Source organism: Molothrus ater, chromosome 7 (assembly GCF_012460135.2).
Source record: "Molothrus ater isolate BHLD 08-10-18 breed brown headed cowbird chromosome 7, BPBGC_Mater_1.1, whole genome shotgun sequence".
Taxonomy (NCBI): Eukaryota; Metazoa; Chordata; class Aves; order Passeriformes; family Icteridae; genus Molothrus; species Molothrus ater.
Window position 1 is genome coordinate 12,863,698 of NC_050484.2, and position 26,348 is coordinate 12,890,045.

The following is a 26,348-nucleotide window of genomic DNA, read 5'->3' on the forward strand; positions in this document are numbered from 1 at the left end:
CCTAGGGCACAGCTGAGTGGGACGCATTTATGCTGCAGTGGTGTTCAAGCTGTCTCATACAGTGCCCAGCAATTTGCATTTCACTCATATAACCAAATCCGTTGTTTCAGTCAACATGCACCAACATTCTTGTGGGCTGACCTCTCTGGCATTACCTCCACTGGGAAAGCTGCCATCTCCAAGCACATTTCATGGCCACCTCTCCACACCTAGGCATCGTTCCAACGAGCCAAGCATAAACATGTGAGGGCAGGGTGCAACCTCTGTAACCCACAAGTATAATGGATTGATTAACCAACTCTTCTTTTGCAGGGAAGGTGACCACACTTGGCTGCTCCTCCAATGGCACAGTGGCAAGATCTTCTGAGCTGCCACTTGAGTGACAATGCCAGTGAGTTGGTTTGAAACCACCTCAAACTGCTTTTCACCAGGGAGTTTTGAGGCTGGGAGGCAATGCTGAAGTGCTTTTAACTGCCCAGACAATGGAGGCTGAGAAAAAGGAAATACAAGGCTTAGATGGTCTTCTTGAAGTAGTTTAACAGAATTAAATGAAAAATGTACAATGCTTATAAATATTGCTGCATTTTTATTACAGATTTTTCAGTAAAAAGTGTTTTGCTCATGTTAAGAGAGCTTTTATAAACTAATTATAAAGCACTTCTACAGCCTGTATTGTTCATGCTTGTTTGCTTGCTTTTTCCTCCAGTCAACCTCTCTGCTTCCCAGGCTTTCCTTTCTCTTTTTCCCAAGTCACTTTGCTGCTGGCTTCCCAAATGAGGTGCAACAAAAGCAAACAAGCCCCAGCTGCAGCGATTATGAGAACACCTCCAGCTTTTCAGTCCTTTTCTGCTGCAAAATAGGCAATCTGCTCCCTGACCATTAAGCTGTGCTCCATGATCCCCTAGGGCCAGGGCAGACCTCCCAGGTGCCCACCCAGGCACTGCTGAGCTCCAGAAATGCTACAGCCCATGTGGGGAGCAGCACCAGAAGCCTGTGACATTCCTCTGGGTGCTCCTCTCCAGAGGGACACTCAACACAAGCAGTTTAGTGACCCAGTTCAGCAGTTTAGTGACTGCTGAACACAAAATCAACAGCCCCATTGACCTTCATCCCCAGGTCCCAAGAGATGTTGAGTCCTTCCCCCCTGAAACATGCTTCAGGGCATTACAGCTTAGCACAGGGAGAAACATGAATAACAGATTATTCATGTGTTCACAGCCATATCACTAGTCCTCTGAATGCATAAACTTGTGCAAGCCTTGCTTCAAAGCCTAAGGAGGACTGGCCAAGCTCTGACCTAGCTGGCAGCTTTCTCTGTCTCTCTCTAGGTCTATGATTTGAAGAGGGTGAGGATTTGCACTCAGCAAAGCCCTGTTTCCAGTGCTTGCCAGGACTGGAGAGAGAGGCAAGGCTCTAACCTGAACCTCCCCAATGTTTAATTTGGAGCTATTATTTATAGGCGTTTCCATGGGGCTCATGACTGCAGCTGGCAAACAGTAATGATGGGATTCTCACGAGATCCTGGGAGGTAAGAAGGCAGAGAGGAGCCTTCTGCCCCAAGGTCACACAGGAAGTTTGCAGCACAGCCAAGAATAGAAGCCAGTCTTGACTGGAGAGATTATATTCTATTGGAGAAATCTGGCCTAGAGAGACAGGGAGACAAATAGGTACAGACTGCATGCCAACAACCCTAAATTTGGGAATGCCCAGGACTGACTTGAGCCTTCAAGACCTCTGATCTGCTTGAACCATATGTCATTGTGTCTTGAATGCATCTGCTGAGGAGAGGTAGAGAAACTGCAATTATAGTGAAATTCAGCAGGTGTTAATATTCTGCAGGTAGCTGGGCAAGGCCTGTGCTTAGCCACAATGGCAGCTAGTAAATACAATTGTTCCCCCTTTGAAAAGGTGGTGGGAGGTTTCTCAGAAATTCTTATAAAAAGCATGAGGTTTTTTGAACATTCTCTAAGAACAGACAGTTTCTTAGAAACTAAATAGCAGTAGTAGTATAGAGATAGTTAAGAAATGGTGAACCAGCATCTCTGTCCTTGTTGTGCAATCAAGAGGTGGCTAGAATTAATGTCCATTATGTGCTAGCTGGCTTAGTAATTTTTCTGTGTCACCACTCATCTTCATGCTCTTTTGTACACCACCTTCCAACTAAATCCTTATTTCATGGGTGGTTACATTGCGAAAGACAAAAAAAAAACTTTTCTGTGATGTTTACACAATCTTGAGCAACAGCAGAACATGCCCTTCAAAGGTTAAATTGTTCCAGAAGCTACTGAGGACTTTTAAATGATTTTTTTTTTACAGCCATGATAGCAGAGGCAAGTACCACTGTTGTCTGATGAAACAAGAGCAATGAAGTTTGATCTTAGCTGCCAGCCCTTAATCAGAGTAATTAATTATAAATACAGCAGATGAATTGGATTCTCCTTTGACTTGAACTGGTTTTACACATGTGAAACTCATCATTTTAAGGGTAATCACTCCTAATTTATCCTGGTGTGAGAAGAGAATCAGTCCTCATAGACACAGGCTCTGATACGGATTTGTGCACACAACTAAAAATCCTGTACCACATCTAGGTTTAGCCAACGAAACATCCTCTACTCTCAGTGGAAGCAGATTTCTCACACCCAGCTTGGATTGGGATTAATTGTTCTTCTGCACTGACAACAGAAGTACTTTAAATCACTCTTACTGACTAGACCTGGGCTTTGGGTGTCTGAACAATGCAGAGGTGAATCTGATCCCAGTCTGAACCTTTTGGGGCCATTTTTGCCTATGTTGAGGCAAAAGATGCTCACAGAGCTTGCCCTTGTTTTGCCCTTATGGAAATAACTGACTCTGGCAACAACAGAGAGAAATGGGCTATAATTGCTCTGAATCTGAAGGGATTTCACTGGATTTCAGTGACTAAAATGACAAAAATCCAAGCAGGGGGAGAGCTAGGCTGGTGTGGGGGGAGTGGGGAGCGATGGCACAGGCAAAACTGCTTAGGATTTCTCAGAAGTTTGTTTTGAATTTGTTGTATCCAATTACATCTTGTGTAATCACAGTATTGTGGGGGTTTGTAATCATTCTACTGTGCTTTGGATTATTTTCTTATCTCCTCAAAAAATCTGACCAGAATTTCTGAGAAATGAAAAAAATCCAGTTATCCAGTTAAAGGCAAAGAAAAAAAAATTAAAAAAAGGAAAGAGGGAGAGAAAAAGAAAAATAGAGAAGGAGAGGAAATAACCCTATTGGATTGGAAAACTTTTTCAAAAAGACAAAAAAAAGGCGACTATAAAGAGCCTCTATTTTTTACCCTTTGGGTTGTTGTTTTCATCCCCTATGAGCACTGTGGATGGGAAGAGGCTTTCAGCAGTTACTGCTAACTCATGCGGGGGGGCCAGGGGAGGAAGGCAGCCAAAATACTTCGTGCAAAGGGAGGAATAAAACCTAACTGCAAAGTGCTCCCGAGGCAAGTTCTGATTCAGGAGGGAATTTCAGCTCCTAGCATGCTGCTGCCCTCCCTTGAGACAGGAGAGCAAAGGCTCCCCCGCGCTGTGCCGCTCATCCCAGGCTGCCTCCCTCAAGCTGCGCCGCCGGATCGCTGCGAAAAGGCGCCTTGGGGTGGAGAGCTGCTCTCATCTGGGGCTTGTCTGGAAAACCGACCGTTATATAAGAAAAGAGATGTGCTAATGTGCACTTAGGGGGTTTTCTGCAGGCTGTTGTTCAGGAGTTACACATGGCTGTTTAATTTTATTTCTGCCTCCAAAACCATCTCTATAAATTCCTCACTCTTCTATTTTTAGCTACAGGGGTCTTTTGTTGCAAGATGTCTTTGGTGTTCATTGGTGAGGGAAGAATCATGGTGAAATCAGGAATAAAATATAGAAAGCATGCTCAGAATAAGCCCCCTTTCCATGGCATGTTGCCTTCTGTTGCTGCTCTAAGGGAACTGAAGCAACTCACAACCCTTTCATACCCCAAAACGCAGGACACTTGAGAAAATGCATTTGCACTTTTCTCCTTCTGCTACAATCCATCTGTGGAAAAAATTAGACTTTGGTTTCGATGTCATTTTACTGTCACCACTCACAGGCACTTGATCACTAACAGAAAGAAAAAATAAATATAATAAAAGATAACAACCACAAAAGGAAAATTTACTGCCGAAAAGCAGCAGAGCAGGCAGAAGGCAAGGGCAAATGCTCACTTTGATCTCTTTGCAGTGGGGTACAGATTTCCCTTTTCTGATGGGATCCAGTTCTGACAGCCCAAGCAATAGGTGCGGACAAGCTTAGGTCAGGCTGTCCAAATTCTAGGGCGCTGATGAGGATTAGGGAACACTCACATGGCCTGCTGTGCCAGCCCTAGTCCCAGAGGAGGGAGTGATGTCCCATCACACCTTGCTGGTGCAGTATCATCATGGCCTTAGACACAACACACAGTGAAAAGCAAAAGGAAAGAGTAAAAACTGGGATCAGATGAGGATCAGAACTTGGTAGCTGGACTTTCCACTATCACTCATTTGCACTGGCTTTTTTTCAGCACAAAACTGAAATACACACCTCGTTAAGCACCAATTGTATAAAGGAGGTTGTAAGAACAGAGCCCTGACCAGCCCACCCTCACCCTCCTGGCTGTCTATATCCCTCATTAATGATGGATGGTCACCCAGGGACTGCCCCACCATAGCATGACTTTCTGACCCTGCATTTTCTCAGACACAGCCTGTTCACAGCCCAGATCCCGCCTTAGCTGATGCACAAGTGAGTAAAGCTTTGCTGCCAAGACTGGCCTGCAGCCTCCACTATTTGGGCATTCCCACAATTTGGCTGTGCCAGCTTGTAGTAGGAGCTGTTTCTAAGGCAAACAGTGCACCAAAACCTTCTTGATCCCTCCTTGCTTGCTGCATAGCACAGCTTCTCCTACCCCCTTCTCTCCTCACAATATGGGCATTGCAGCTCAATAGCTATCTGAACCAAACGGTGCCAAGTCTGAGCACATCAATGCCTGAGTGAGGGTGAGTGCTGTGCCACACATGTGCCATACTTTGCTGTGCATTGGCAGCAGCAGTGACCTCCCACATGGCTCTCTTTGACAGCAGTGACTATCTGGACGTGTGGGAGGAATTAGCTGCTGGCAGGGGCTGGTTGGTACCCCTGAGGTGAGCTCAGCCCAGGACAGCAGGTCAGAGAGGCAGCCACATCAAGATAGAAGAGGGAGACAGAGGCGAGGGAATGGGATGCTGCATGAGGCTGGTAGGTACCTTTTCTCCTTAAGGTGCTCTGGGAGCAGGGGGATGGGGCTGTCCCTGTTTCTCCCACAAACAAGGACCCTGACACTGCTTTGTTCAGAAAGATTTTCTTTCAAGCAACCCTTGTGTCACCCTCCCGTTCAGCTGTGGCAGTGTGTCTGCTTTGTCCTGCCAGCTCAGCCATGGAGTGTTTACAAGCCTCCCTCACCCTTCCAGGCTCTGGTTCAGCTCCATTGACACTGAAGGCAACAGACTCCTCTCTTGGCGTGTGATGAATCAATTACTTCCTCTGACACTCTATTACTATAGCCCTTACATCTCCAGATTGCAGATGAAAAGACAGGCTGAAATGGGGGACAGGGAAGGGGAGAGGTCTCCTGAGGTCTCCTTCAATTGAGTTGTTGGACATCTGAAGAAATCCCCATCTGCCATATTTAAAGACAGAGAGATGTTTTGCTACGGAATGGCAGAAAAATCAGAGGGTTTTCACAAAAGAAAACCTAAGAAATCAAATGGGTCAAAAAACTACAACAAGATGCAGTGAGTATAGATCAATGGTGAGTCAGTCACCTCTGCTGATGGAGATCCCAGACCTTATTCCCACCCATGATTAACAGCCAAATATTGGTATTACCAAAGAGACTGTCATTACACCTTCCTTCTCACTGCAAAATAACAATGTAAATGAAACCTCACACCAACACTCACAGAAGAGGAAGGAAGCTGAGCACATGCCTCAAACTCTCGTGCTGCCGGTGGAGGGGGGGGCACTTCTCCTTGTTGGACATCCATCAACAACCCCAGCTCTGAGGTTTCCCTGGAGGTTTCTAACACGTGGAGCACTTCCCATGCAAACACTCTGCATGCAGCATGGCCTCAGCAGGCACGGGGCTGAGAATAGGAGCTCTCCCATCACCAGTGGATGAGTACTGCCTGTCTCAGGAAAGCACAACTCCGCCTCAAAAGATTCCTCACGCAGTATCTTCTGTACTGCTGCAAGAAAGTGGGGGCAGTCACATAACACCAGCAGCCACCCTGCTAGTTTCTGCGCCATTTGTAACAGAATGAAGTCTTTGGCAGAGGATTTCTGCTGTCAGACCCCACTGCTTCATGCTCTGCTTCTAGGAATTCATTAAACAATAATATCCTCCATGTCTGACCCAGTGTTACTTTAAAACCACACCATACCACTGTACTGTGGTTGCTCACTAAGGCTGCATGTAGATCTCAAGAATTCCTTGGGATTAGCAGTGGGGTGGGGTGAGAAACCAACAGAAAATCCCTAGGTTATTCACTCTTTCTAATGACCTACTGATCTACTCACTAAGCCAGCATAAGGAAGGCTTTCTATGTGTATTTGAACTAATATATCAAAGACATCCTAGCTGTGATTAGTGGACCATGACTGCTATTAACTTATAAGGAATTCCAGGATCACCAGACTGTGGTTTGCAACATATTATTACCATGCCATTCAATGGTGGTGTGCAGCCACTTGATTTAAAGGAAACGGAGAACTTGCCTCAGACTAAAACCTAACCTCCCCCAATTCCTTCAAATATGTTCTATGCCGAGTTCTGGCCAAAAGCAGCCACAAATTTCTTGTGTTTTTCAGTCTGCTCTTTGCAGTCTGTTCTTTTTATTTTGCATTCATATTTAATTGCAGAATTCACACCCAGCCAGAAAAGACTGAGAATAAACTGGTCGTCTTCTGCTGCACTCTGACCTACTCCTGTGTGATGCTGCTGCTCAGCAGCCTTTGGAAGGGAGCGTGCTTTGCGCTCTTGCTATCTAGACTGGGTTTTATGCCTGCAGATGCCCAGATCTTCTTTTCTTTATAACACAGGGAATTTTAAGTGACTCACCAAGGCAGGAACAATAAATCAATAGCAGGAAAGGGGAAGAACCCAAATCTCACAACTCTCAGAACTGATATTTGCTGGGGAGTCTGCCAGTCCCTCGTTACAGCCTGACAACAGGGATTATATCCACTAAAAAGGCTGCAAGTAGCTAAATCAAACAGTTGCTCACTAAAAGGCTAAACTAGCTCCTATGTAAATCAAGGTAAAATCTCACATTTCCTTTACAGAGCTTTGCATCTAGTCCTTAACAAAAATATCAGTCTAGAACTCTCCTTACATTCACTAAACCTTCAAACTCCTGCATCCAGACAACAAACCCATGATGCAGAAGAGCATTGCTAAGCCCTCTGTACCACACAAAAAAAGTGACCAAGACTCATAGTCCCACAGACATTTATTTAGGCTTCTGAGACCTCTTTGGGATGAGCCTCTGTGAAGGGTGTCACCTGGTGTCACATTGTGTGCTGGAGCACTGTTGCAAAGATAGTCAAAGGCCTCAGACTCTGCTGAAACAGCAGGAGCACCTCAACACTGTGGTTATCAGGCATTCCAGTGGGATTACCCTACTCCTATCCTACTGCCTCTACACTGAGCAGGGTCTGCAAAGATGCAAAGGATTTAGAGCTGGAGCTTGCTCAAAAAAGGCACATGTTTCTGACACTTTTAGCTGAATTCTGAACCCACTTAATCAGGAGTCACCACAGCCAGCCCTGTGCTGGCTCCCTCTCCCTTGCTGTGAGGTCCTGTTCCTTCCCTTGCTGGACAGAGAGGCTGACTAAAAAGCGAGTACACCACCACGACAACCAGTTCCTCCTCAACAGCAGGAAGGAGGGGGAGAGGTCTCTGTCTCTAATCCTATTGTTCCCAGTGTCACCAGCTGGCCCTCAATTTGTCATCATGCCAACAGGAAGCAAGGTGCAAAACAAGATTTGATTCCTATGCGCCGGATGTTAGTGAGCTGGCGGGTCATAGGAGACCCCATGAGAGTGTATTTGGGGCCATCACCTTCTGCAGAGCCTGGAGCAGGCCTGTCCCTCCAGGAAAAGGCTCTGGGGCACAGAGGAGCACAGCCACAGAGAAAGCAGAGATGGGAAGCAGAGAAGAGGGATGTGAACAGCCTTGAGCTGTTAACTCATGTGGCTGGTCTCATCATCACAGCTAACCCATTCACTGATGTTCCATTTTGGAAAATGACCCGGGCTTGATGGGAATTATGAACCATACAGCGGATGCTGGATGGAGTTAAAAAACAGTAGAAGCTCATTTGAAGACAAGTTGAGCCGCAGTGTCGTGTTACCCAGACTGAATAATTTCCTGTACGTTAGAAATGTTGCTTCTGGCTACCCATGCCACAAATGTATGAGCAAGCAAATGCCTTCCTTAACATCTCATCTTTGACTTCCCCTCACTGCAAAGTTAAAGCTCGACTCCCCCAGTACTTCAGGAGATGCAGTCACTTCCCCTTGCATCCTAGCAAAGAACCCCTCCAACCCCTGGCATTCTCTAGTGCTCCAAATGTATTTCTCTTTTCTAAGCATTTTGCCAATCACTAGATGAACTGCATTGTTTCTAAAATGTTTGCTAATAAGCTACTTATGCATACTTTTCAAAGCATTTACTAATTAGCTGTCCATGATTGCTGCCTTGTCTACTCTTAACCCTCACTGATGGAAGGATGGCTTCTCCCAATATTACACTCTTATTTGAAGGAGATGGCAAGAGAGGCAGGCTGAAAGCGGCAGCCCCCAGCTGCCTGCCTGGCTTTGGCTACTGGGTCTGGATGCATCTCTGCCTGCCACATCAGCTCAGAGGAATTTGAGCCAGTGGCTTTGTGGCTCTCTAGGAAGAATGCAGAGCTGTTTTCTTCCAGGGCTCAGCTTTTTGGCCACTCAGGAGATGGCCATGCTGCCATAAGAGGCCTTCAGTGGCTGTCCAAGCTGCACGTGTCACCCTTTGTGCTGTGGCATGTTGCTGCCGGTGTCCCCTGGCCAGCAGTGCTCTGTGAGATGGGCACTAGGAACGTGCTGTCTCCCCAGCCAAACCTCGGTTCACTCTGGCCTTCAAGCTGGGAGCAGACGTGTCTCCTCCTGCCATGCCTGCCCTGTACCCAGCACACATCAGGATCATTCAACTCTCTTGGCACCATTAGGGCTCTTATGAGGTCACAGTGACCACTGCATAAATTTCCTCATGATAGTGGCCCCAGTTCCTGTTTCTTGAAACCTTCTGGGTTTGACAGGGGGACCCAAAGACAGGAAAAAGAGCCTGACTGCAGCTCAATTTCCAGTTTGCCTCCTCCAGCCTATGTGGGAGTCCCCAGCCCCTGTCTGCAGAAACTTTAGCCAGCGTTTGGCATGTGCCACCAGAGGGGGCTGCGAGCCACGGCAGCCGTCCCCTAACTCCTTCCCAGGCAGGGATCCCACCGATTGCAACCCAGTTGCAGCATGTGCTGGAAATGGCTGCAGAAAAATCCACTGGCCGTGGTCTGACTACCAGTCGGGATTTTTTAAAACACTGTTCCTCTGGAGCAGATGTTATGAGTCAGCTGGAAGGTCTTCCACTGGCAGGGGAAGCACAAGCATGTCCACTGCAGCCTGGAGGGAGTGTGCCTCTGCTGCATGTGCATGGCCCAGCCCAACTCTCTGGTAGGGTCAGCTGAGTGTGGCTGGGGGTGGCAGAGTCAGTAGCCAAATGCAGGAGGGAGCTTTTAGTGGTCCAAGGAGAAGACCAGCAGTGGGAGGGTGGCACGAACAAAAAGGTGGTTGGTCATAAACACAATGACTCATGCATAGCTGAGGTTTTGGACTTGGATTTTCCAAGCAAGCAGAGCACACAGAACAGCACAATGGCAATTAAGAAGTAGTGGACAGCTTAGCTACATGAATGCAAAAGCTGTCCCTGTTGCCCATCTATTGCAAATGGTTCAGGTCACTCATGGGATCCCAAATAAACTCCAGCATGCACAAGAGTGCCCAGTAACCCCCATATTACACAGAAGTGGAAACATTTCGCCACAGCAGCAGCCTGTTCTTTTCCACTGGATGCCACTTCCCTGTTCATTGAGCAGATACCAATGATGTGGGGTGCAGTACCTGAGCTCCAGCTGCACTCACAGCACAGATGGGAACAAACAGCCAGGCACTAGAATGATCCTTTCTGAATAGCTCGGCAGATCTTTTATCAGAACATCAAACTTCCCTTTTGGCTCTGGCATTACTGCTGTGGCCCCACAGCTGCAGGACAGCACAAACAATAGCCCTGGCCCCTACTCCCTGTCACAGCATGCCCACCCTCCCTGCCACAGGGATCCCTGCTGGTACACAATAGCCACAACAGCAGGAGGAGGCCAATTTTCTCAACCTAGTGTGCTCCCAAAGCAAGACACTTCCTCAGAGCATAGACACAGCACTCAGAGAGAGATGTTCTGGGGCTTCAATTACACCAAATTACTCCTTTCATGATGGTGGTGATAGAGTGCAGTTACTTAATGCAGCTGGACACAGCTGAAAAATAAAAGCCCAGATGTGCTTCCAGAAAACAATAGCAACAAGCAGCACTGAGCAGCCACCTCTGTCTGCCACCTTGGGCATCCATCTCTGGCTGATGTTTCCACCCTCCAGGCTGCCAAAGCTGTTCTCTGAAGGCAGGCTCTTGCTCTGGCATCTAGGCAGCACCACTTTCAGAGGCCCCTTCCAGCCAGCTGCTGGCCGAGGGGAAATCTTTGACCTTTCCTCAGAGATCCCCAGGGTGTCAGGCACAGCACAAAACACAGGAGGAAATGCCTCCTGTCCCAAAGGGAAATCCAAAGCAGATACAAGGAAGGCCAGAAGGGACACAGCAAAACTAAAAAGACTTTGGAGACATTTTTGTAGGCTTTCAAATGGGTTTTAGGAATGTAAATGTTATGCTTTATGAGGGAGAAACTTTAGCCTAATAAGGTAAAATGAAATGTTGAAAGAAGAAGCAACAGAGGAAGGGGTTATGGTGTTTACCTCTGGCAGCTGGAAGCACAGACTAGCCCCATTGTTGCTCCAATAGCAGCCAGGTAGCAACACCGGAGCAGGGGACCTTGTCTGCCCAGAGAGTGAGTGCCTCCATGGAGTCCATCTGCCTGTCACCTTGATGTGAATGTGCTCTATATTAATGATGAGATGTCGAAAGGAGGGCTCTGCCCTGAGACTGTCTTTGATGCTGATCTCCTGTTCCTGTTAAGGTTCACACCTGCAGCTGCAATGAGGTCCTTGCTTCTTCATAAAAAACCCTCTGACACTCAGATGAGATTTATCACTAGATGGTGACCTATTATTAATGTAATCTATTAATGCCCAAGCTTTATGCAGTGTCCATATTTGCCTCCTCCTGGTCAGTTACTTAAAATAATCTCACTCCTATCCATTTCTTTCAGGCCATGTTTATCATACACTGTTTTCATTGTTCTGTTATGCTTCCTATCAAGCACTGTCCATGAAGCTCTTTCAAACCCACTCCTCTTCAGTGCTGGCTTGAGAGAGCAGGCACCCTAAGTCAGCTTGGCTCTCAGCTCACAGCTGTGGCCGGCAGAAGCTCAAGTGGATAAATCCTATTTCCCTTTAAGAAAAGCTTCCTTGTGCACGTACACGCAAAAAGAGAAATAGTGAGACCACACAGCAGCCACTCAGAAGATTGCCACAGTAAAGCAAAAAGCAGCAAAGTCATAACCAACACCCCCAGAGCTCAGGCAGTCCTGAGCACACTACTGAACACACCACCTGCAGCCTGGGACCAGACAATGCTCTCTCACAGGCAGCAAAGCATGGCAAAAGTTGCACAAGATGATCAGAGCTAAAACCGGCACCTTCCTACAGGTGGAGGAAAAGCCTGGTGCCCATGGGGATTTCCAGCTCTCTGACCAACCTGTTTTTGCTTGCCTGAGGCCTTGAAGAGGCAGAAGCTGGAGTCCCTCTGGCCCAGTTTGATCCCTGCCCTGCACACAACACTGTCCTGGCCCGTACATATGGCACACTCTTCAGACTGCAAATACAGGCCTATACAGCTTTTATTACTATGAATTTGGGGCAACTGCATTAGCTATGAGGAGGCTGTGCAGTTCAGCCTATGCAAGCAGCAATAAAATCTGATAGCATCTATCATTCTCACCTCCACTGCAAGGCCTTGTTGTGTTCATCTATGCCCACTTTAAGCCTTTCTGTACCTTCTCCCTTCTTTATACACAGGCCTGATCCTGCAAAGCGCTAAACAATTTGCACACACAGTGACTTCAGGGAGAGTTCATGGTGTTCAAAGCCTTATTAGCCCAGACTTTATCTGTAGGGGGTGACAAAATCCCCAATGACATCAATCAGCACACCTTCATTAGAGTTAGAGGAGCTACTGCTGATTTATGATAGCTGAGGATCCAGCTCTGCACTTCATAACCTTCAGTACATCATCAAACCCATGCTGAATTCTTTGTTCTCCGCAGGACTGATTCTGCAGCCCCATAAACGCTTCCCCTGTTCCTTTGTCCTTTTTTACAAACAGAATTTCCCTCTCCATATGCAACCCCCTTTTAATCAACAGGACCAGTGTATTGAGCAAGACTGTTATGTCAGGCCTGTTTTAGGAGACCCCAAGATCCTTCACACTCAGGCATCCCTGTAGCTGGCTGTGGATTCCAGATGAAACCCACAGGTTTCTATGTCTGCTGAGACCATATTATTAACTCAGTCTTTTATGGTGCCCTTTGATGCCTTTAATTATTCTTTATTAGTTGTTAATTGTTTTTCCCAGACATCTAGTTTCTGGGTCCTTTCTTAGAAGAAAAAGGGAATAAAAGGCAAAAACCCCCATCTCCCCAGTTTACCAAACATAGCAGAAAAAGCACTATGGGAAATCAGATCCAGCCCAAACAGCTCAGACCACCATGTCTCCAGCCTCACATGGCCCGAATCTGGGTCTCCAGCCACAGGGCACTCTGCCATACCTCTGCCTAGTTACACAGCAGGAAATTGCTCTGCTCTCCCAGCATGGTTTAAAAGAAGAGTGAGGCTACTTCAACACAGAAAAAACAGCTGCCTTTTAACATTTTAACCAGTTGGATCTTGCTTTCAGGTGGTATCAGGCCAAGTTAAGAACTACAAGTTCATTGCAGAGTAGGCTCATCCTATGTGACCAAAGCAGCATCTTACAACCTCACAGGCAACCCTTGCTCTGGAAAGGCAAAGAGATGCAGCACTGTGGGGGCTCAGAGTGATGCTTGATTTCAAGTGGAAAGAAGTACAAGACCCATACCCAAGACTAGGTAAAAGCAGGAAGAGGGGGTAACTATGCATTAGAGAGGTAGAGGAAGGCTCTTACTTGCAGTCATGTTTTTCGATTTCGAAGTGAGGGTTGAAGTTGAGGATAATCTTCTGGTTGGATTCAGGGGTGTAGATGACCCATTCACAGTTCTGGTGGGAGGGGTAGTCATTGGGGTACCCTGGTGAGGTGATGTACCCAGCATCCTTGGAGTTCAGGCGACCCCCGCATGGCTGAGCTGCAGAGACACAGAAGGGAACAAGGCATTGAGAGATGTTCTGGGCATCAGGTGTGCACAGCAGGCCTCCCTGGGCCACTGATAGGAGTGGTCTGATAAAGACCATTCTCCAGCCCATTGACATCCCTTTGGTACTCTAATATTGATATTAATCTCTGGGCAAGGAGAATTATTCTGCAGAACAAACATACTCCTTTCCCCTCCACCTCCTGCCACACTTACATACCACATTTCACACAGACCAGAAAAGAGAAATGAATGCTCTTGCCAAGGCAATTACAGAGCCATAAAGTAAGAGACAGATTGATATCAGATCATCTGTAGCTGCCTCATTTTATCCCTTCTTTTGCCTCCTTTGCAAGCTGTTCTGTGTCAGTCTCCCACAGCTGCCTCAGGAGACACCAGAATTTAGACACTACAAATTCAATCCAGCTGCAGGAGGGCAGAAAGCTGTGCTGTTTCCAGGCAAGGAAACTGAGGCATGTCAGGGATGCTGGTGAGCCCAGACCCACCCACACTGTATGGCAGAGCTAAGGACAGCACCTGTCCTTCCTGGCCCCAGCCTGCAGCCCCATGAAAGCCCCTCTCCGTTTGCTGTGTCTCCCTCCCCAACCTGCCTGCCCCAGCAAACACGTCTCAGCAGACTTGCAAGCTAACCCATGCACTGGAGCTGCAGACACAGATAATCAGCAGTGGTGGTTTTGTGGGACTAGCCCACAAATGGCTGGCAATGGCTGCGTGGTAAGCAGAGGAAGCTCTCTCAGCTTTGGGCTAGAGCAGGCCCTAGAGGGTGATTTTGTAATCAAAAAAACATTTAATCTCATGAATGCTGCAAATCAAATTTATTATTGCATTACTTGCTGGGAGGAAAATCTCCATCATGGGGTCACTTGATAATGCACTACAAATCCCAAAGTCCCTTTCTCCATGGGCCCCCATTGTGTGTCCTGCTTTCCCCACTCCCCTGCCACCCCCTTGTATCAGCACCCAGGCACACAAGCTGCAACAGCTGCCCCCAGAAGACAATATTGCCTCTTCATACCCAGAAAAACACACAAACCCCACCAAAATGGGCAAAACCCAACAAAGCCCTAAGTCCCTCCATAGGGCAGGCTGGCAGGCATATGGGATTACCCTGGTCCCACATTGTGGAAAGTTGTCCTCCCTGACAATAAGCAGTGGGGTACAATGTGGGAAGCAAACCCTCGTGTGATGTTCCCACTGTCAGGTTAGCCCCACAGCCCCAGAGGATCCTGGACATGCAGGAGGGTGCAATTGGGTTTTCCCAAGACCGACATTTGCACACCCTGAGATGGAGGCTGCAGCACAACCCACACCCCCAAGGGAGCCAAGGCACAGAGAAGCATCACCCTTGATATAGGAGGGTAACCACACATCCCAGAAGCTCCACGAGCAAAGGGTGTGTTCCACCGTGTTCCCCATTGCCTTGGTCCTGAGCGATGTTCCTCTCCCTCCACAGCAGCACTCACTGCATTGCCCCAGGCCCACCCAGGAGAAGCAAAGCAGTGCAGATTGTGTGGTCTCAGCTCCTTGCTGTGGGTCTGGCTCTGTTCCTCTGCCATAGGGTTTGCCAGGTCCCAGGGGTGTCCCCTGCCAGGCTGTCACAAGTCTACCAGCTCTCGGTAGGGACATCCCAGTCTGAGCTCATATTGCCCTCTTGCCAGAGCCAAGGCGAGCAGTAGGAGTCAGGCAGGACCCTCAGCAGAAATGCTTCCTGGAAAAAAAGCACTTTGAATAAACAACCTGCTGCCTGCACGCTGCCTGCAGAAAATGCACGTGTCCTGTGCAAAAACAAGAGCAACAGGAGGGCCCTTCATAGGCCAGCGAGGCTTCCTTTGCTGTGAAAAAACACTCAGTTTCCCCCATGTTTTTCATGCCCTCTAACACATTCATTCTTCAAAATAACTTTCTTCGCACACACCCAAAGGCAGATCTGCAGCCTTCCCTTTTTCTTAAAATAATCCTGTAAGTATCCTGAAAAATACAAGGGGAAAAAATGCAGCACTGCCATGAAGAGCTGAGAATACCAAAAAACATCTGGTTTTGTTCCACAGGAGAGATTGCTCAACACACAAACATTTACAAACCTACATTCTTGCACAAATATCTTCTCTCAGGAAGGCATATTTGCCCACACATGTGTTTATGTGGGCTTGGAGGGAGGGAGAGAAAGAGACATTCACGTGGAAAGAAGAAATTCATGGACTTGTTGACATCAATGTACAAATAGACGTGTAATTCACACTTCACTCATGTACGCACTTTCACACCTTCTCATAAAAATTCACACCTCGTTTGCACACATGTCCACCCCCTCCAGCAAAGAAAAATATTCAAGCTGCAGATTATTTTTCTTGGAAAGGGCAAAGTCTCCAAACAATGAAAATACAGTCAATCCTTCCACACCTCGTGATTCCCTCCCGTCTCTCCAGCTTTCACACACATGCTACCCGCTAGGCTGATACCACCAACATCACCCACCACTCAGAAGCTGCTAGCCCCTTACTCATGCCAGATACCGTGAATACCCTGTGAGCCCTTGCAGCTCAACCACTTGGAGGGGAACTGTCATGTGAACAGAGATGTCAGCTCTTCCCCAACTAATGATCCCAGGAGCAGAAACACAGTTCTACTCTGACCTTGAAACTTCTCCTTTGCCCTGCAAGGCCATCACAGTTTAGTGGGACTGAGCTAAAGAAAATCCTACTCTTGATCCTAATTTCAGGTCAGCTTGGTGCCCAAATTAGACTGTTGGTGCCAGTGAGGACAGCCTGAGTGAGAGGGGCTGGAGCCCAGCTCCCTGCAGCTGAGACCTCTCCAGCAAAACAGGACAAGCAGGTGAACCTCCCAAGTAAACGCGAGCACCAGCCACATCCCTCAGATGTTCAGATTTCACCAGGAAAATGTCACCATCTTCCTGGAGCAGTGAAAGTCTCCCACCTGCAGGAAAGCTTATTTATGTCTCTCAGAGAAACATTTTGTCCTCTCATTCATTCCTACACAAGAAGTCCACAGAAATGAAAGGGGCTACTTCAGTACAGCACTGCCTTGCCCACATGGTGGGCAATAGCATACCAGGAACTCAAGGCTTCTTAGAGTTATCTGAAGAGGCAAAATTACTTCAATATCTATGTAAATGTTCTGTTGGGCTTTTTCTCTTTTGAGTCACAAGTATCTAGCAGGTACCTGCAATGAGAACAAAAAAATCTGTCACCATGCCCACTGATGGGCATAGGGTTTGACTCCACAGTCATGCCAACCACTGTCTTTCTGTATAAAATATGGCCTTGCTTTGTATACAGCAGAGGCTCAAAGTTCTATTTTAATGGGTTCTTCCAAACTGATGCATTGCATCCATGCAAAAGAAAAAAAAAAAGGAAAGGTTAGGGGCATGGCTACTGCTCAGTCTGTATGCATTGGAAGCAAGACGTGTTCCACAGCTAATGGGCTTCAGCAGATTTTGCCAGCCCTGAATTCACTTAATGAAATTAAAATTAAATTCTGAAGTACAAGCCAAGACTGCCAGGTGCATGGGACATCCCATTGCTCAGTAAGCAAAATGCAGGCATTCAAAGCAAACTGCTGGGGCCCCTGCCAGTCCACATAGCAGAGGGGCCAGTGGAGTGCTGTGCCAACAACAAGGCCACAGGAGAGCAGCAGGGCTCCTCAAGGGAGGTTAGAGAGGTCAATACTCCTTGGCAGTGTTGGAGTAGACTTATGGTCAGGTTGGGAAATCTGCAGATCCCTCTTTTCATTAAGGCTCACCATAACACAAATTATCCCTGCAACTTCCTCCATGCATGGCCACCCCAACAGGGGAACTACACCAGAGGATGACAACCAAGCCACAGGAATGGGAAAAGAAGACCTGGAGAAGGTCATGAGGTGCAAAATTCTGCAAATGCTGCACTGCACAGTGCGCAGCTCCAAAGTTTCCCATGGAGATGGGTGTCAGCAGCTGAGTTCCTCACCCTTTACAAGGCAGACACCTCTTTCTGTGCCTTGACCTGCTGGAGACACCCAGCCTGATGAAGTCTCCTCCTGCCTCCACAGGCCACAAAAAGCGATCATTACTCAGAAGACCCAAAAAAAAATAGCCAGGCTTCAAGAACCTTCACCTATACTTGGGGTTTTTCAGCTCTGCAGCTCATCAGGCACATCTGAAACCTTAGGCCGGGAGCAGGGCATTCTCCTACTTGAATTTCCTGCCGATTAAACCCCTCTGGATTTCCCTCACCCCAGGAGAGCAGGGCTCACTGTTATTGTTGGACCTTCCACACAGAAACTAAAGCCAACTCTGTCTGTAACAAAAATAATCATCACCAGAGAGGCCCGTTTCACAACAAACATACATACTACAGCCTCTCAGAGCTTGTAGTGTCCAGCACAAAACTACCATGTGTTTTGACCTGCTGAGATCAGTTTACTTTTGAGATAGCTTTCAGGGCTACACACAAAAATTAGGGTGTTCTGGATGCCTTACAAGCAGCAGCAGCATCACTGACTGTGCTGCTGGAAAAGAGCAGCCTTTGAGGACAGCAAAGGAACAAGGGAGTGAGACGTGGGCGTTCCACAGCAGGCAGATGAACTGCCTAGCCTTGTAATTTCTCTTCCTGGCATGAGGCCCTCCAGCCCAACTTCACACTCTTGTTCAACCACTGCAGAAGATTTCCATGTCCCAGGATTCAGCACTAATTCAGCACTGTCCCAGGATTCAGCACTGAGCAGAGGAGATTTGCCCTGTCAATCCCCTCACAGCACAGCAAAATACAGGTGCTGGCATACATGACCCACTTCTCTCAGAGCTGCTGAACTTGGCTCAAGCCCTTGTGCAGGAAACCCATGTTTCAGTTCTGTTCATCACACAGCTCTTCAGAGTTTTTCAAGGTCCATGTGTGTCCAAGCACTTTGCCAAACCCTGGTATGGAGGAGACAAACAGATCTCCTCTGCCAAGGATTCATTACCATTAACGCTTATGCTGCCTCCTTTCCTGAGCTCTGACCCTGGCTGGGCACAGCTAACGTAGCAGGGGATCTCACCCCAAACCACAGAGCACAACTTTCACAGGAGGCAGAAACACAACATAGGAACTCTCAGACTTAAATCATACAGTTTAACCATTGGCCAAGGAGAGAGACAAAGTGCAGAGGAAGCTAATAAGATTAGATGTTTTATCCCCAGTAGCATAGATCATTTTAGCAGAAGCGTGTTTGCTTTGGATTGCAAGATAAAGCTTCAAAGGCTTCCTGAACAAATTAATGGACAAACACACCCAAACAACACAAGGCTCTTACATGCACATTTCATTCCAGAGCACTACCCACATCCACATCTTGAGACTTCACACAATCAGAGAGAGTCTCCAGAACATTTAATGGAGGAATTTTACCAGGTTAAGTAAAATTTCACTTAAAAGTAGAGACACAGCAAAGTAGAATTTAAAGACTGCTTTTGTGATTTGAACTAGGATTGTGTTCAATTCAAAGTGTCTCAAGCCTGTCATGAGACAAGCTCATAAAACACTGTCTGGGCTTAAGCAAGAAAGGAACGCGCCAATCCATCAGTTGAGGAATGCAGCCATTTGACTGCTTCCTAAGGCAACAGGGAAGGGATGCAATATATTCATTTTATAGCACTGGACAGCAGTGAAAGGGGAACACTAGAAAGCTCAGCAAATGGAAGATTTTAGCTCTGAGCCTTTGCAAAAAAAAAAATATAATTTCAAATTATTTTTAAATAAGAAGGGAATGTTGGAGGGAGGAAGAGAGAGAAGAAGATTTGGAGACTTCTGATAATCGCATTTTTTCCCCCATGTTAATCCACAAAAGAATTAAGTAGAAACCTTGAAATAGAGACCTACTCAAACTTCACCATGGAAAATGAGAGGGCCAAATCTTGCATGCAAATCCAGGTAATTTGCTTTGAAATCACTGGAGTTCAGCTGATTTCTACCCCTGGAGTTCTGAATAGCTGCCTTCCAGGGGCTGACATCGCTCTGTACACTTCAGCCAGTGACAACCCTGACCTTTAAATGTCCATCCTGTCCAACCCCTCTCTTATCTTTGATGAGATTTTATATCCTGTTTATCCACCTTCGTTAACTATTATTTTTCATCTTATATCAGAGGCAAATGCAATTCCAACAGCGTAACCAACTTAATAGCGATAGTCTCCCTATAGAGATGTGTGCACACAATTCTCCCAGCTTGCCTGCAAGTATAATCTGTGGGTCTGGAATTACAATTCCTGGCTGCTCCAGTAATCATCCTGGGGAGCATGCCAGTGTGTGTGTACACATGCAAGGGAGACAGATAACTGCATTTTGAACTTGGAGAAATCTTGCCTGCCTCTCTGTTAGGCTCTCAGGGGCTTGAAATCTCATGGAAACACACTGCCATCTCCCAGAAATAGGTGGCAGCTTTAGGAGACCCTCAAGCTGCAGGTCAGACAGTTTCTGAGTAAAACTCCCCAGTACTGCAGGCAGGGAAACAGAAGCTTGAACCTTCCTGCATGGCAGACTGCCACCCTACCTATAGGCTACATAAGGAAAAAATATGATGGTGAAAATCTGCTGAGCCACCCCCATTAATGCTGTCAATAACAAACTCGTTCAAGGGCCATGGAGACAAGAGACATTTCTAGTTGTACACATGGAAAAAAGATTCCCCAAGGATTCGTCTCTAAAGAGCTTCAGGCTTGATGAAAGGTGTTCAATGCCTCTGAAATACTAATTAGTATTATTATTACAAAAATTCCAACAAGAAAAAAAAGCTTATCTCATCTCTCATCTCCCCCACACCTTTTGAACTCATCTGTCAGGGTCCATTCTGAAACTGAATCCTTTTTTCCCCATCAGGCAGTGGCAGCTTACCCCTGACTCTTTCCCACAGCAGCTGGCAGAGCCTCTCAATCTCACAACACCCCTGGCTTGGCCCTCCCTCCCAGAGGCCCTGCTGGAGCCTCAGAGCACAATGCAGTGCCTTGGCTGCAAAGAGCCCCACAGATGGGAGAGGAGGGGAGCAGCCCCTCCTGAGCCACTCAGAGAGCCCCACCATGGGTGCCCCCGTGCACGCTGCTGAGCAGTAGTGGCTTCAGCCTTTGGTGCTGGTGGTGAGGCTCAGCAGCAGCTGGATTTGAGCACGCTGTCAAAGTTATTGCACATTCTGGTGAATGTCTTAAACACATTGTTACCTGCTGAGCACATATTCAGCAGTCAAACAGAAAGCAAGGAAAGCTGCAGTGAGCTTGGGGTGTGCATGAGGGTGAAAGTTGTCAAGGGGCTCTGGGTTTGTGAGGGACGGCACAGAGAAGGGATGGATGCAGAAGTGTGCGTGTGTGGCAGCAGCAAGGCTGGTGTGACTCTGTGTGTAAGAGGGAAGGTAGAGATCTGTGTGCCTGTGAAGAGAGAGGAGGAATCAGGGAGATTATAAGTGTATGTGTCTACATGCAGATGGGGTTTTCCTCCTTCCTCTTTCTGCATGCGTTCCTTTAAAAAAAGGGGGTTCAAAGAAGCCTTTCAATAAAACATAAGCAGAATAAAAGGAGAGCATCCTTTTGGCTTCACCATCTTCCTAGAAGGGACATAGAAAAGGGCAAGCATTCAAGCCCTACACAGACAGCATTTCACAGTGACCGGGTGACCCACGAGAACAGCTGGGCAGATGTCTTGCCTTTGTCCCAAATGCACGGGGAGAAATGAGGGTAGGTTTCAAAGACCTGGAACCCAGTACTTTATCTCTGGAGCCCATTTTCTTTGATTCATCAAGTGTGAAGGCAGGGGAAGACACAGTCAGACATAAAGTCCTTACAGCTATCCACCCCTGCAAGTTATACTTCAGGCTATTTTGCATGCCAACCTGTTGCTTGTACCCCTTTTCCCAAACTGCTTGGAAAGAGGTCACCTCACCAAGGCTGTAGCTGGAGCCCAGCCTGCCAACATTACTCTAGCTGTCCTCCCTGATTCACGGGCACTGCTTGCACACAGAAAGGGTTACAGATCCAAGTTGTGATTTTGAGTGTTTGGCCCTGTGCCTGCTGACCTCGTGCTGACAAACCTCTCCTCCGTGTCTGAGTTTGTGTCTTTTCACTGCACAGGCATCAAGCCTGGCTCAGGATCCGGCCTTCCGAGCTTGCGCTTTGGCTCAGGCAGGGAGCAGGCCGACCCTTTGATTCTGAGTGTGATTAAACCCATGCTACTGTAGCGCTAAGCCGTGTGCAACACTGTTAGCAACAGCCCTGATTTATGTTGTTGCTAGTATTGCGGTTTCCACCAGGGTGTAGACAGGGATTTCGAAAATAGCCCAGCTACCTCTTTGTCTCTGTGTGTGTATTATAATTAGAAATGTGTCAAAGGGCTGTTACAGAGTGAGGATGGAGCTGGAAACGTTTACACCCCACTTCTGCCCCCACCCCGTGCTGACACCATCAGCCCCAGCTTGGGTGTGTGCAGGCACATCAGCTCTCTGCACTTCCCGGATTAGACAACTGTATTCCCAAGGCTCCATGGGGGCACGGTGGTGGTGACTTCACCATACAATGGAGAACAAGTTTAACAGCTTCCAGTTTGCTCTCAGGTTGCTGCAATCTGCCCCCACCACTGTGGCTAAATGACAACTTTTTTCTATTTTGATTTCAGATAGGATCACGGGTCTCAGATGTAGACAATTTATTTTCCTAGCACAGCTGGTCTGTCAGAGGTCATATAATTTGGCAGCAATCCCAGTGCTTAAAAATTAATTTTTCCTTATTAATACAACTGGGGGTCCCACAGGATAGGATCCCAGCCTTATCTGAACCTGACAGCTTCCTAAACCCCATGAAGGATGCTTTCTCCTCTCAAGCTATCTGCAGTACAAGGCCACCATGTCCTGGTGCCTGGCAGCACTGGAGGTTTCTGCTAGGAAACCAACCCACCCTCCTGCCAGGACGGGAAGTGCTGCCTGCTCCAGCCCAGCAAAGTGGGGGGCTTTCTCTTTTTGACCTTCTAAAGCCACACACAAAGTACCAAACACAGAGAAGATACTGGTAAGGAGGCTGGGGGGGGGCAGAAGGAGCAAGGCAGGGAGATGGGAAGCACCTCCATAGAGCCTTCTGGGACCAATATGCATGCCTGTCACTCCAGACACCACACACCATGATTTTCTGCAGCAGTAAAACTAGGAAAACAAAATGCAGCATCCTAACCTGGGTCAGAGCCCCCCACCGAGCTTGTATCAGTGGTTTTCAGTGATGCTCCAACAACTATCTGATTCCTAGTCTAAAAAAGCTTTTGTTTCCAGTAAGAGCCGAGCTAACAGCGCACAGGCATAAGGCACTACACTCAGTGTTGTGTGGGTGTGTGTGTGCATGTTTGTATGTGTGGCCGTGCGCTTGCTTGGCAGCAATTTGTTTTGGTCCCCCTCCCCACCTTGCTACATCTCCTAAGTCACTACTAAAAATAATAGCTTTTAAGTAAACTATTTTGAAGGCTTCAGAGTGAGCTTTGCTCAGAGCTGCATAAACATCATCTGAACGGCTCAGTACTTGGGTCACTCAAATCTGTTACTTTCTTACTTCATTGCTTTTTACGGGAAAATGAAAAACACACAGCCATCCAACCTTCAGATTTATCTTCACGGGTCTCCCACCCACTCTCCTCCATGGTTATCTCAGGGTTTGCTTGGCTACATACAAATTGGCAGCTGCACTGTTTATCTCTTACTGTAGAAATATTGCATGAGGTTTTTTTCCATGTGGATTATCATATTATTGTCTATTAAAAACGTCTCCCCTCTCTACTAACCTCCCTTAGGGAACCTAAAGAGGGACTTCCATAATGGGGGAAGGCTTTCAGATACACCAGACTGAAACATAAATCCATCTACCTCTGGCATGTTTCCCTTACTAGGCTGGCTAATTTACTGAAGCTGAATGTAGCCTGATCGAGGTTTGCATCCCATTACCCCATACCTTTGCTCACTGTGCTGGCAATAAAGTCATTTGACCGGACTTGCAGCCACACATCATCATCTCAGCAAACCACCGCTGGTGTCGGCCACAGAGAGACAACTTCCTTGCTGGTTCCAACACCATGTGATGCTCTGCTTAGCCGGGAAAACCCCGCATTCAAATAAACACTGCTTACAGCGCCTGAATGGCCTGAGAGACACGGTTTGCTCAAACCTCTTCCTAGCTAACAGTCCTGATGCAGAGCTCACTCCAGGATAGAAGGAGGTGAACACATGGACACAGGCACACATTCGGGCTCAGCGGCCACAGGGATCACAACCAGACCGGCCAGTGCACCCTCAGGAGCCAGCCTCAGGTTACAGCCCGATCTGCCACAGCACAAAACCTGCTCCAGGAGATCAGACACTGCTTCTGCAACGGGGTTCATCTGAAAAGATTGTTGCACTCAGCAAGGGCCTCCCAGGACACTGCCCTTTCTCTTCATCCCATCATGTGCCTATTCGCTTTCCTGCTTGAACAAAAGATGGGATTTTTTTTTTCTTTCCTTTATAACCGTAAGGAAGGAGGTGATGCCAACCGGCAGCTGAATGTTTATCGGCAGTGTCTGTGCTTCGAACTGCAGAAGAGAGGGATTTTCTCAGGCATCAGAGACTCTCTCACTTCCCCTTTTCAAGGGGAAGCTGGGTGGCCACACAGCTCCGGGGCAGGAGAAGGGAGAATGCACTCTGCCATCATCTACCGCTGCTCGGGTCAGACCGCAGCTCAGGGCCCTGAGCCACGTCCCGAGGCCCCGACTAACGGGAAGGCAAAGCCACAACGCAGCAGCTGCTGGCTTGGCACTACCGTTCTGTGCCAGGCAGCTCCTGAGCACAGAAGGAGCCCCGAGAGAGCACTGGACGGCAAATCCTTTTCCTCCAGAGACTATTCCAGATAGGGACCCTGTTGCCCCCACTAGCGAGATTCAAACCCAGTGGCCGGGGAGCATAGGGCCCAGCGTCAGCCTGCCCCACTCCTGTCTCCATGCCGAAGCAACGCAAAGACGGGTTTCATCCCTCCACCTCCTGACAGTCCAGCCTAGCCCGTCAGCGAGGAGCAGAAAAAGACACTCGCGTCCCAATACATGAACCCGCCTTGTCCCGGGACAGCCCAGCGTTTGCGAAGTGCGTACAGGTCCCGCACGTACCGCGGGCAGCCTTTCCTGAGAGTGCCGCCGCCACCGCAGCGCTTCGTCCGCTCCCAGCTCTGCACGGCCCCGGCTGCCTGCTCCCGCCAGACAATTTTAATTTCTCACCTAAAGTTTCCCGAGGTTGCAACCGGCGCGGGGCAGCGGATATTCGGATGCGGGTGTTCGACATGTGGCTGGTCCCTACCGCTTCCCCTCCCTTCCCCACAGCTCCCCAAAAAACCAACACGCAACTTTCCAGTGCGGCTCCATCCCCTCGCCCCTCCACGCCGGGCGCTGGGAGCCGCGCGGCTGCAAGCGCTGCGCTCCTTGCCGGGGGTGCGCCATCCCCGCCCCGCCACACGCATGAGCCCCTCCAAAACCCGTGCTGCGAAAGCTGCGTGGCGCGGCCGATCGCTCATGCATTCCCTAAATTTATTCCCACGCAAAGCATCTCTGCGTGAGACCGGGACCGCGCCCGGGAACCCGAAAGTTGGGCGGACGGGGACATCCCTCGTTCCTGAGGGCGCCTTACCTGTCTCCGCTGTGCCTCCAGAGCCGAGCAAGCACAGCCCTAGAAATCCCCAGGCGAGAAGAAACGTATCCATCCTCCGGAACAAATTATAAAAAAACCCGAAACCCACAACGCAAGACCCGAGGCTGCGGGGCCGGGCTTCGCCTCCCTACCCCGGGCGCGCCGCGCCCCGTGTGGGCGCCCCACTCGCGACCAGCTCCGGCGGGGCTCAGCGAGGGGCGGCGGCGTTCCCCGCACCGGGGCTGCGGGGCGGGCGGTGCCGGCGGAGCGCCTCTCCCCTAGGGCGACCCGCGGGGCCGGCGCCTCGGCATCCCCCGGGGCGCGGCGGCGGTGGTGCGGGCTGGGGCGCCGTCTGCGCCTCCTCTCCCTCCCCGCCGGCGCCTCGCAGCCTTTTCAGGCAGGGCGGCATGTGGCTGTCAGCGCCGAGCGCCGGCGCCGCCCCCCGCGCCCCCCCGCCCGCCCGCGCACCGCCCCGCGCACCGCACCGCCCCTGCGCCCCGCCCGCCCGCCCCGCCCGTGGGCAGCGCTGGGGGCCGGGGCAGCGCGGGGGCCGCGGCAGCGCGGGGCGCGGAGTGGCCCCGCGGAGCCGCCCCGCGGAGCCGGGCGCGCCCCAACCGCGCTGCCGTGCCGCGGGTGCCGGCCGGCCCCCGCCCGGGCGCTGACGGCCCCGCCGCGCGGGCAGGAACCAAACCCGATGGAAATAACGGCAAAAGAGTCGGCTGTGCGAAGGGAGACACCCAGAAATTGTCGGATGGGGGAGCATCAGGACAAGGATTGTCCCTGCTCGTGGGCTTCCGCCGCTGCCGGCCGAGACCCAGAAGCGCCGAGCCTCGACCAGAGCCGCCTGCGAGAGCGGAGGGAGGCGGCGGGAAGCACACGCTGCCTCGCTCCTGGCACCCACGGTGCGGTGCAAAGTCTTCTGCAAGGGACAAATACAAACCCCCTCCGGGACTGCACCACAGTTGACTTCCACGCTCCAAACCCGTTTTCTCCGAGATGCTCTTTAAAAACACAAACCGAGAGCAGCGTTCACATAGTCATCCTAGCCTTG

At 49.0% G+C, this 26,348-nt stretch overlaps 1 protein-coding gene across 4 annotated transcripts in view; it reads right to left on the bottom strand.

Moving 5' to 3' along the window:
- NRP2 (neuropilin 2) overlaps nucleotides 1-25,645 on the bottom strand; it is an 89,330-nt gene extending 63,685 nt beyond the window's left edge. For 2 of the 4 annotated variants that reach the window (XM_036386543.2, XM_036386541.2), the window contains exons 1-2: nucleotides 25,298-25,639; nucleotides 13,453-13,630 (exon numbers count right to left, since the gene is read on the bottom strand). In XM_036386543.2, coding sequence (XP_036242436.1) covers nucleotides 13,453-13,630; nucleotides 25,298-25,370 — 251 coding nt within the window. In that variant the 5' untranslated portion in view covers nucleotides 25,371-25,639. Of the gene's footprint in view, nucleotides 1-13,452; nucleotides 13,631-25,297 lie in introns of all 4 variants that reach the window. The other 2 variants (XM_036386539.2, XM_036386540.2) reach the window with 2 other exon arrangements.
- Between the last annotated feature and the right edge of the window lie 703 nt (nucleotides 25,646-26,348).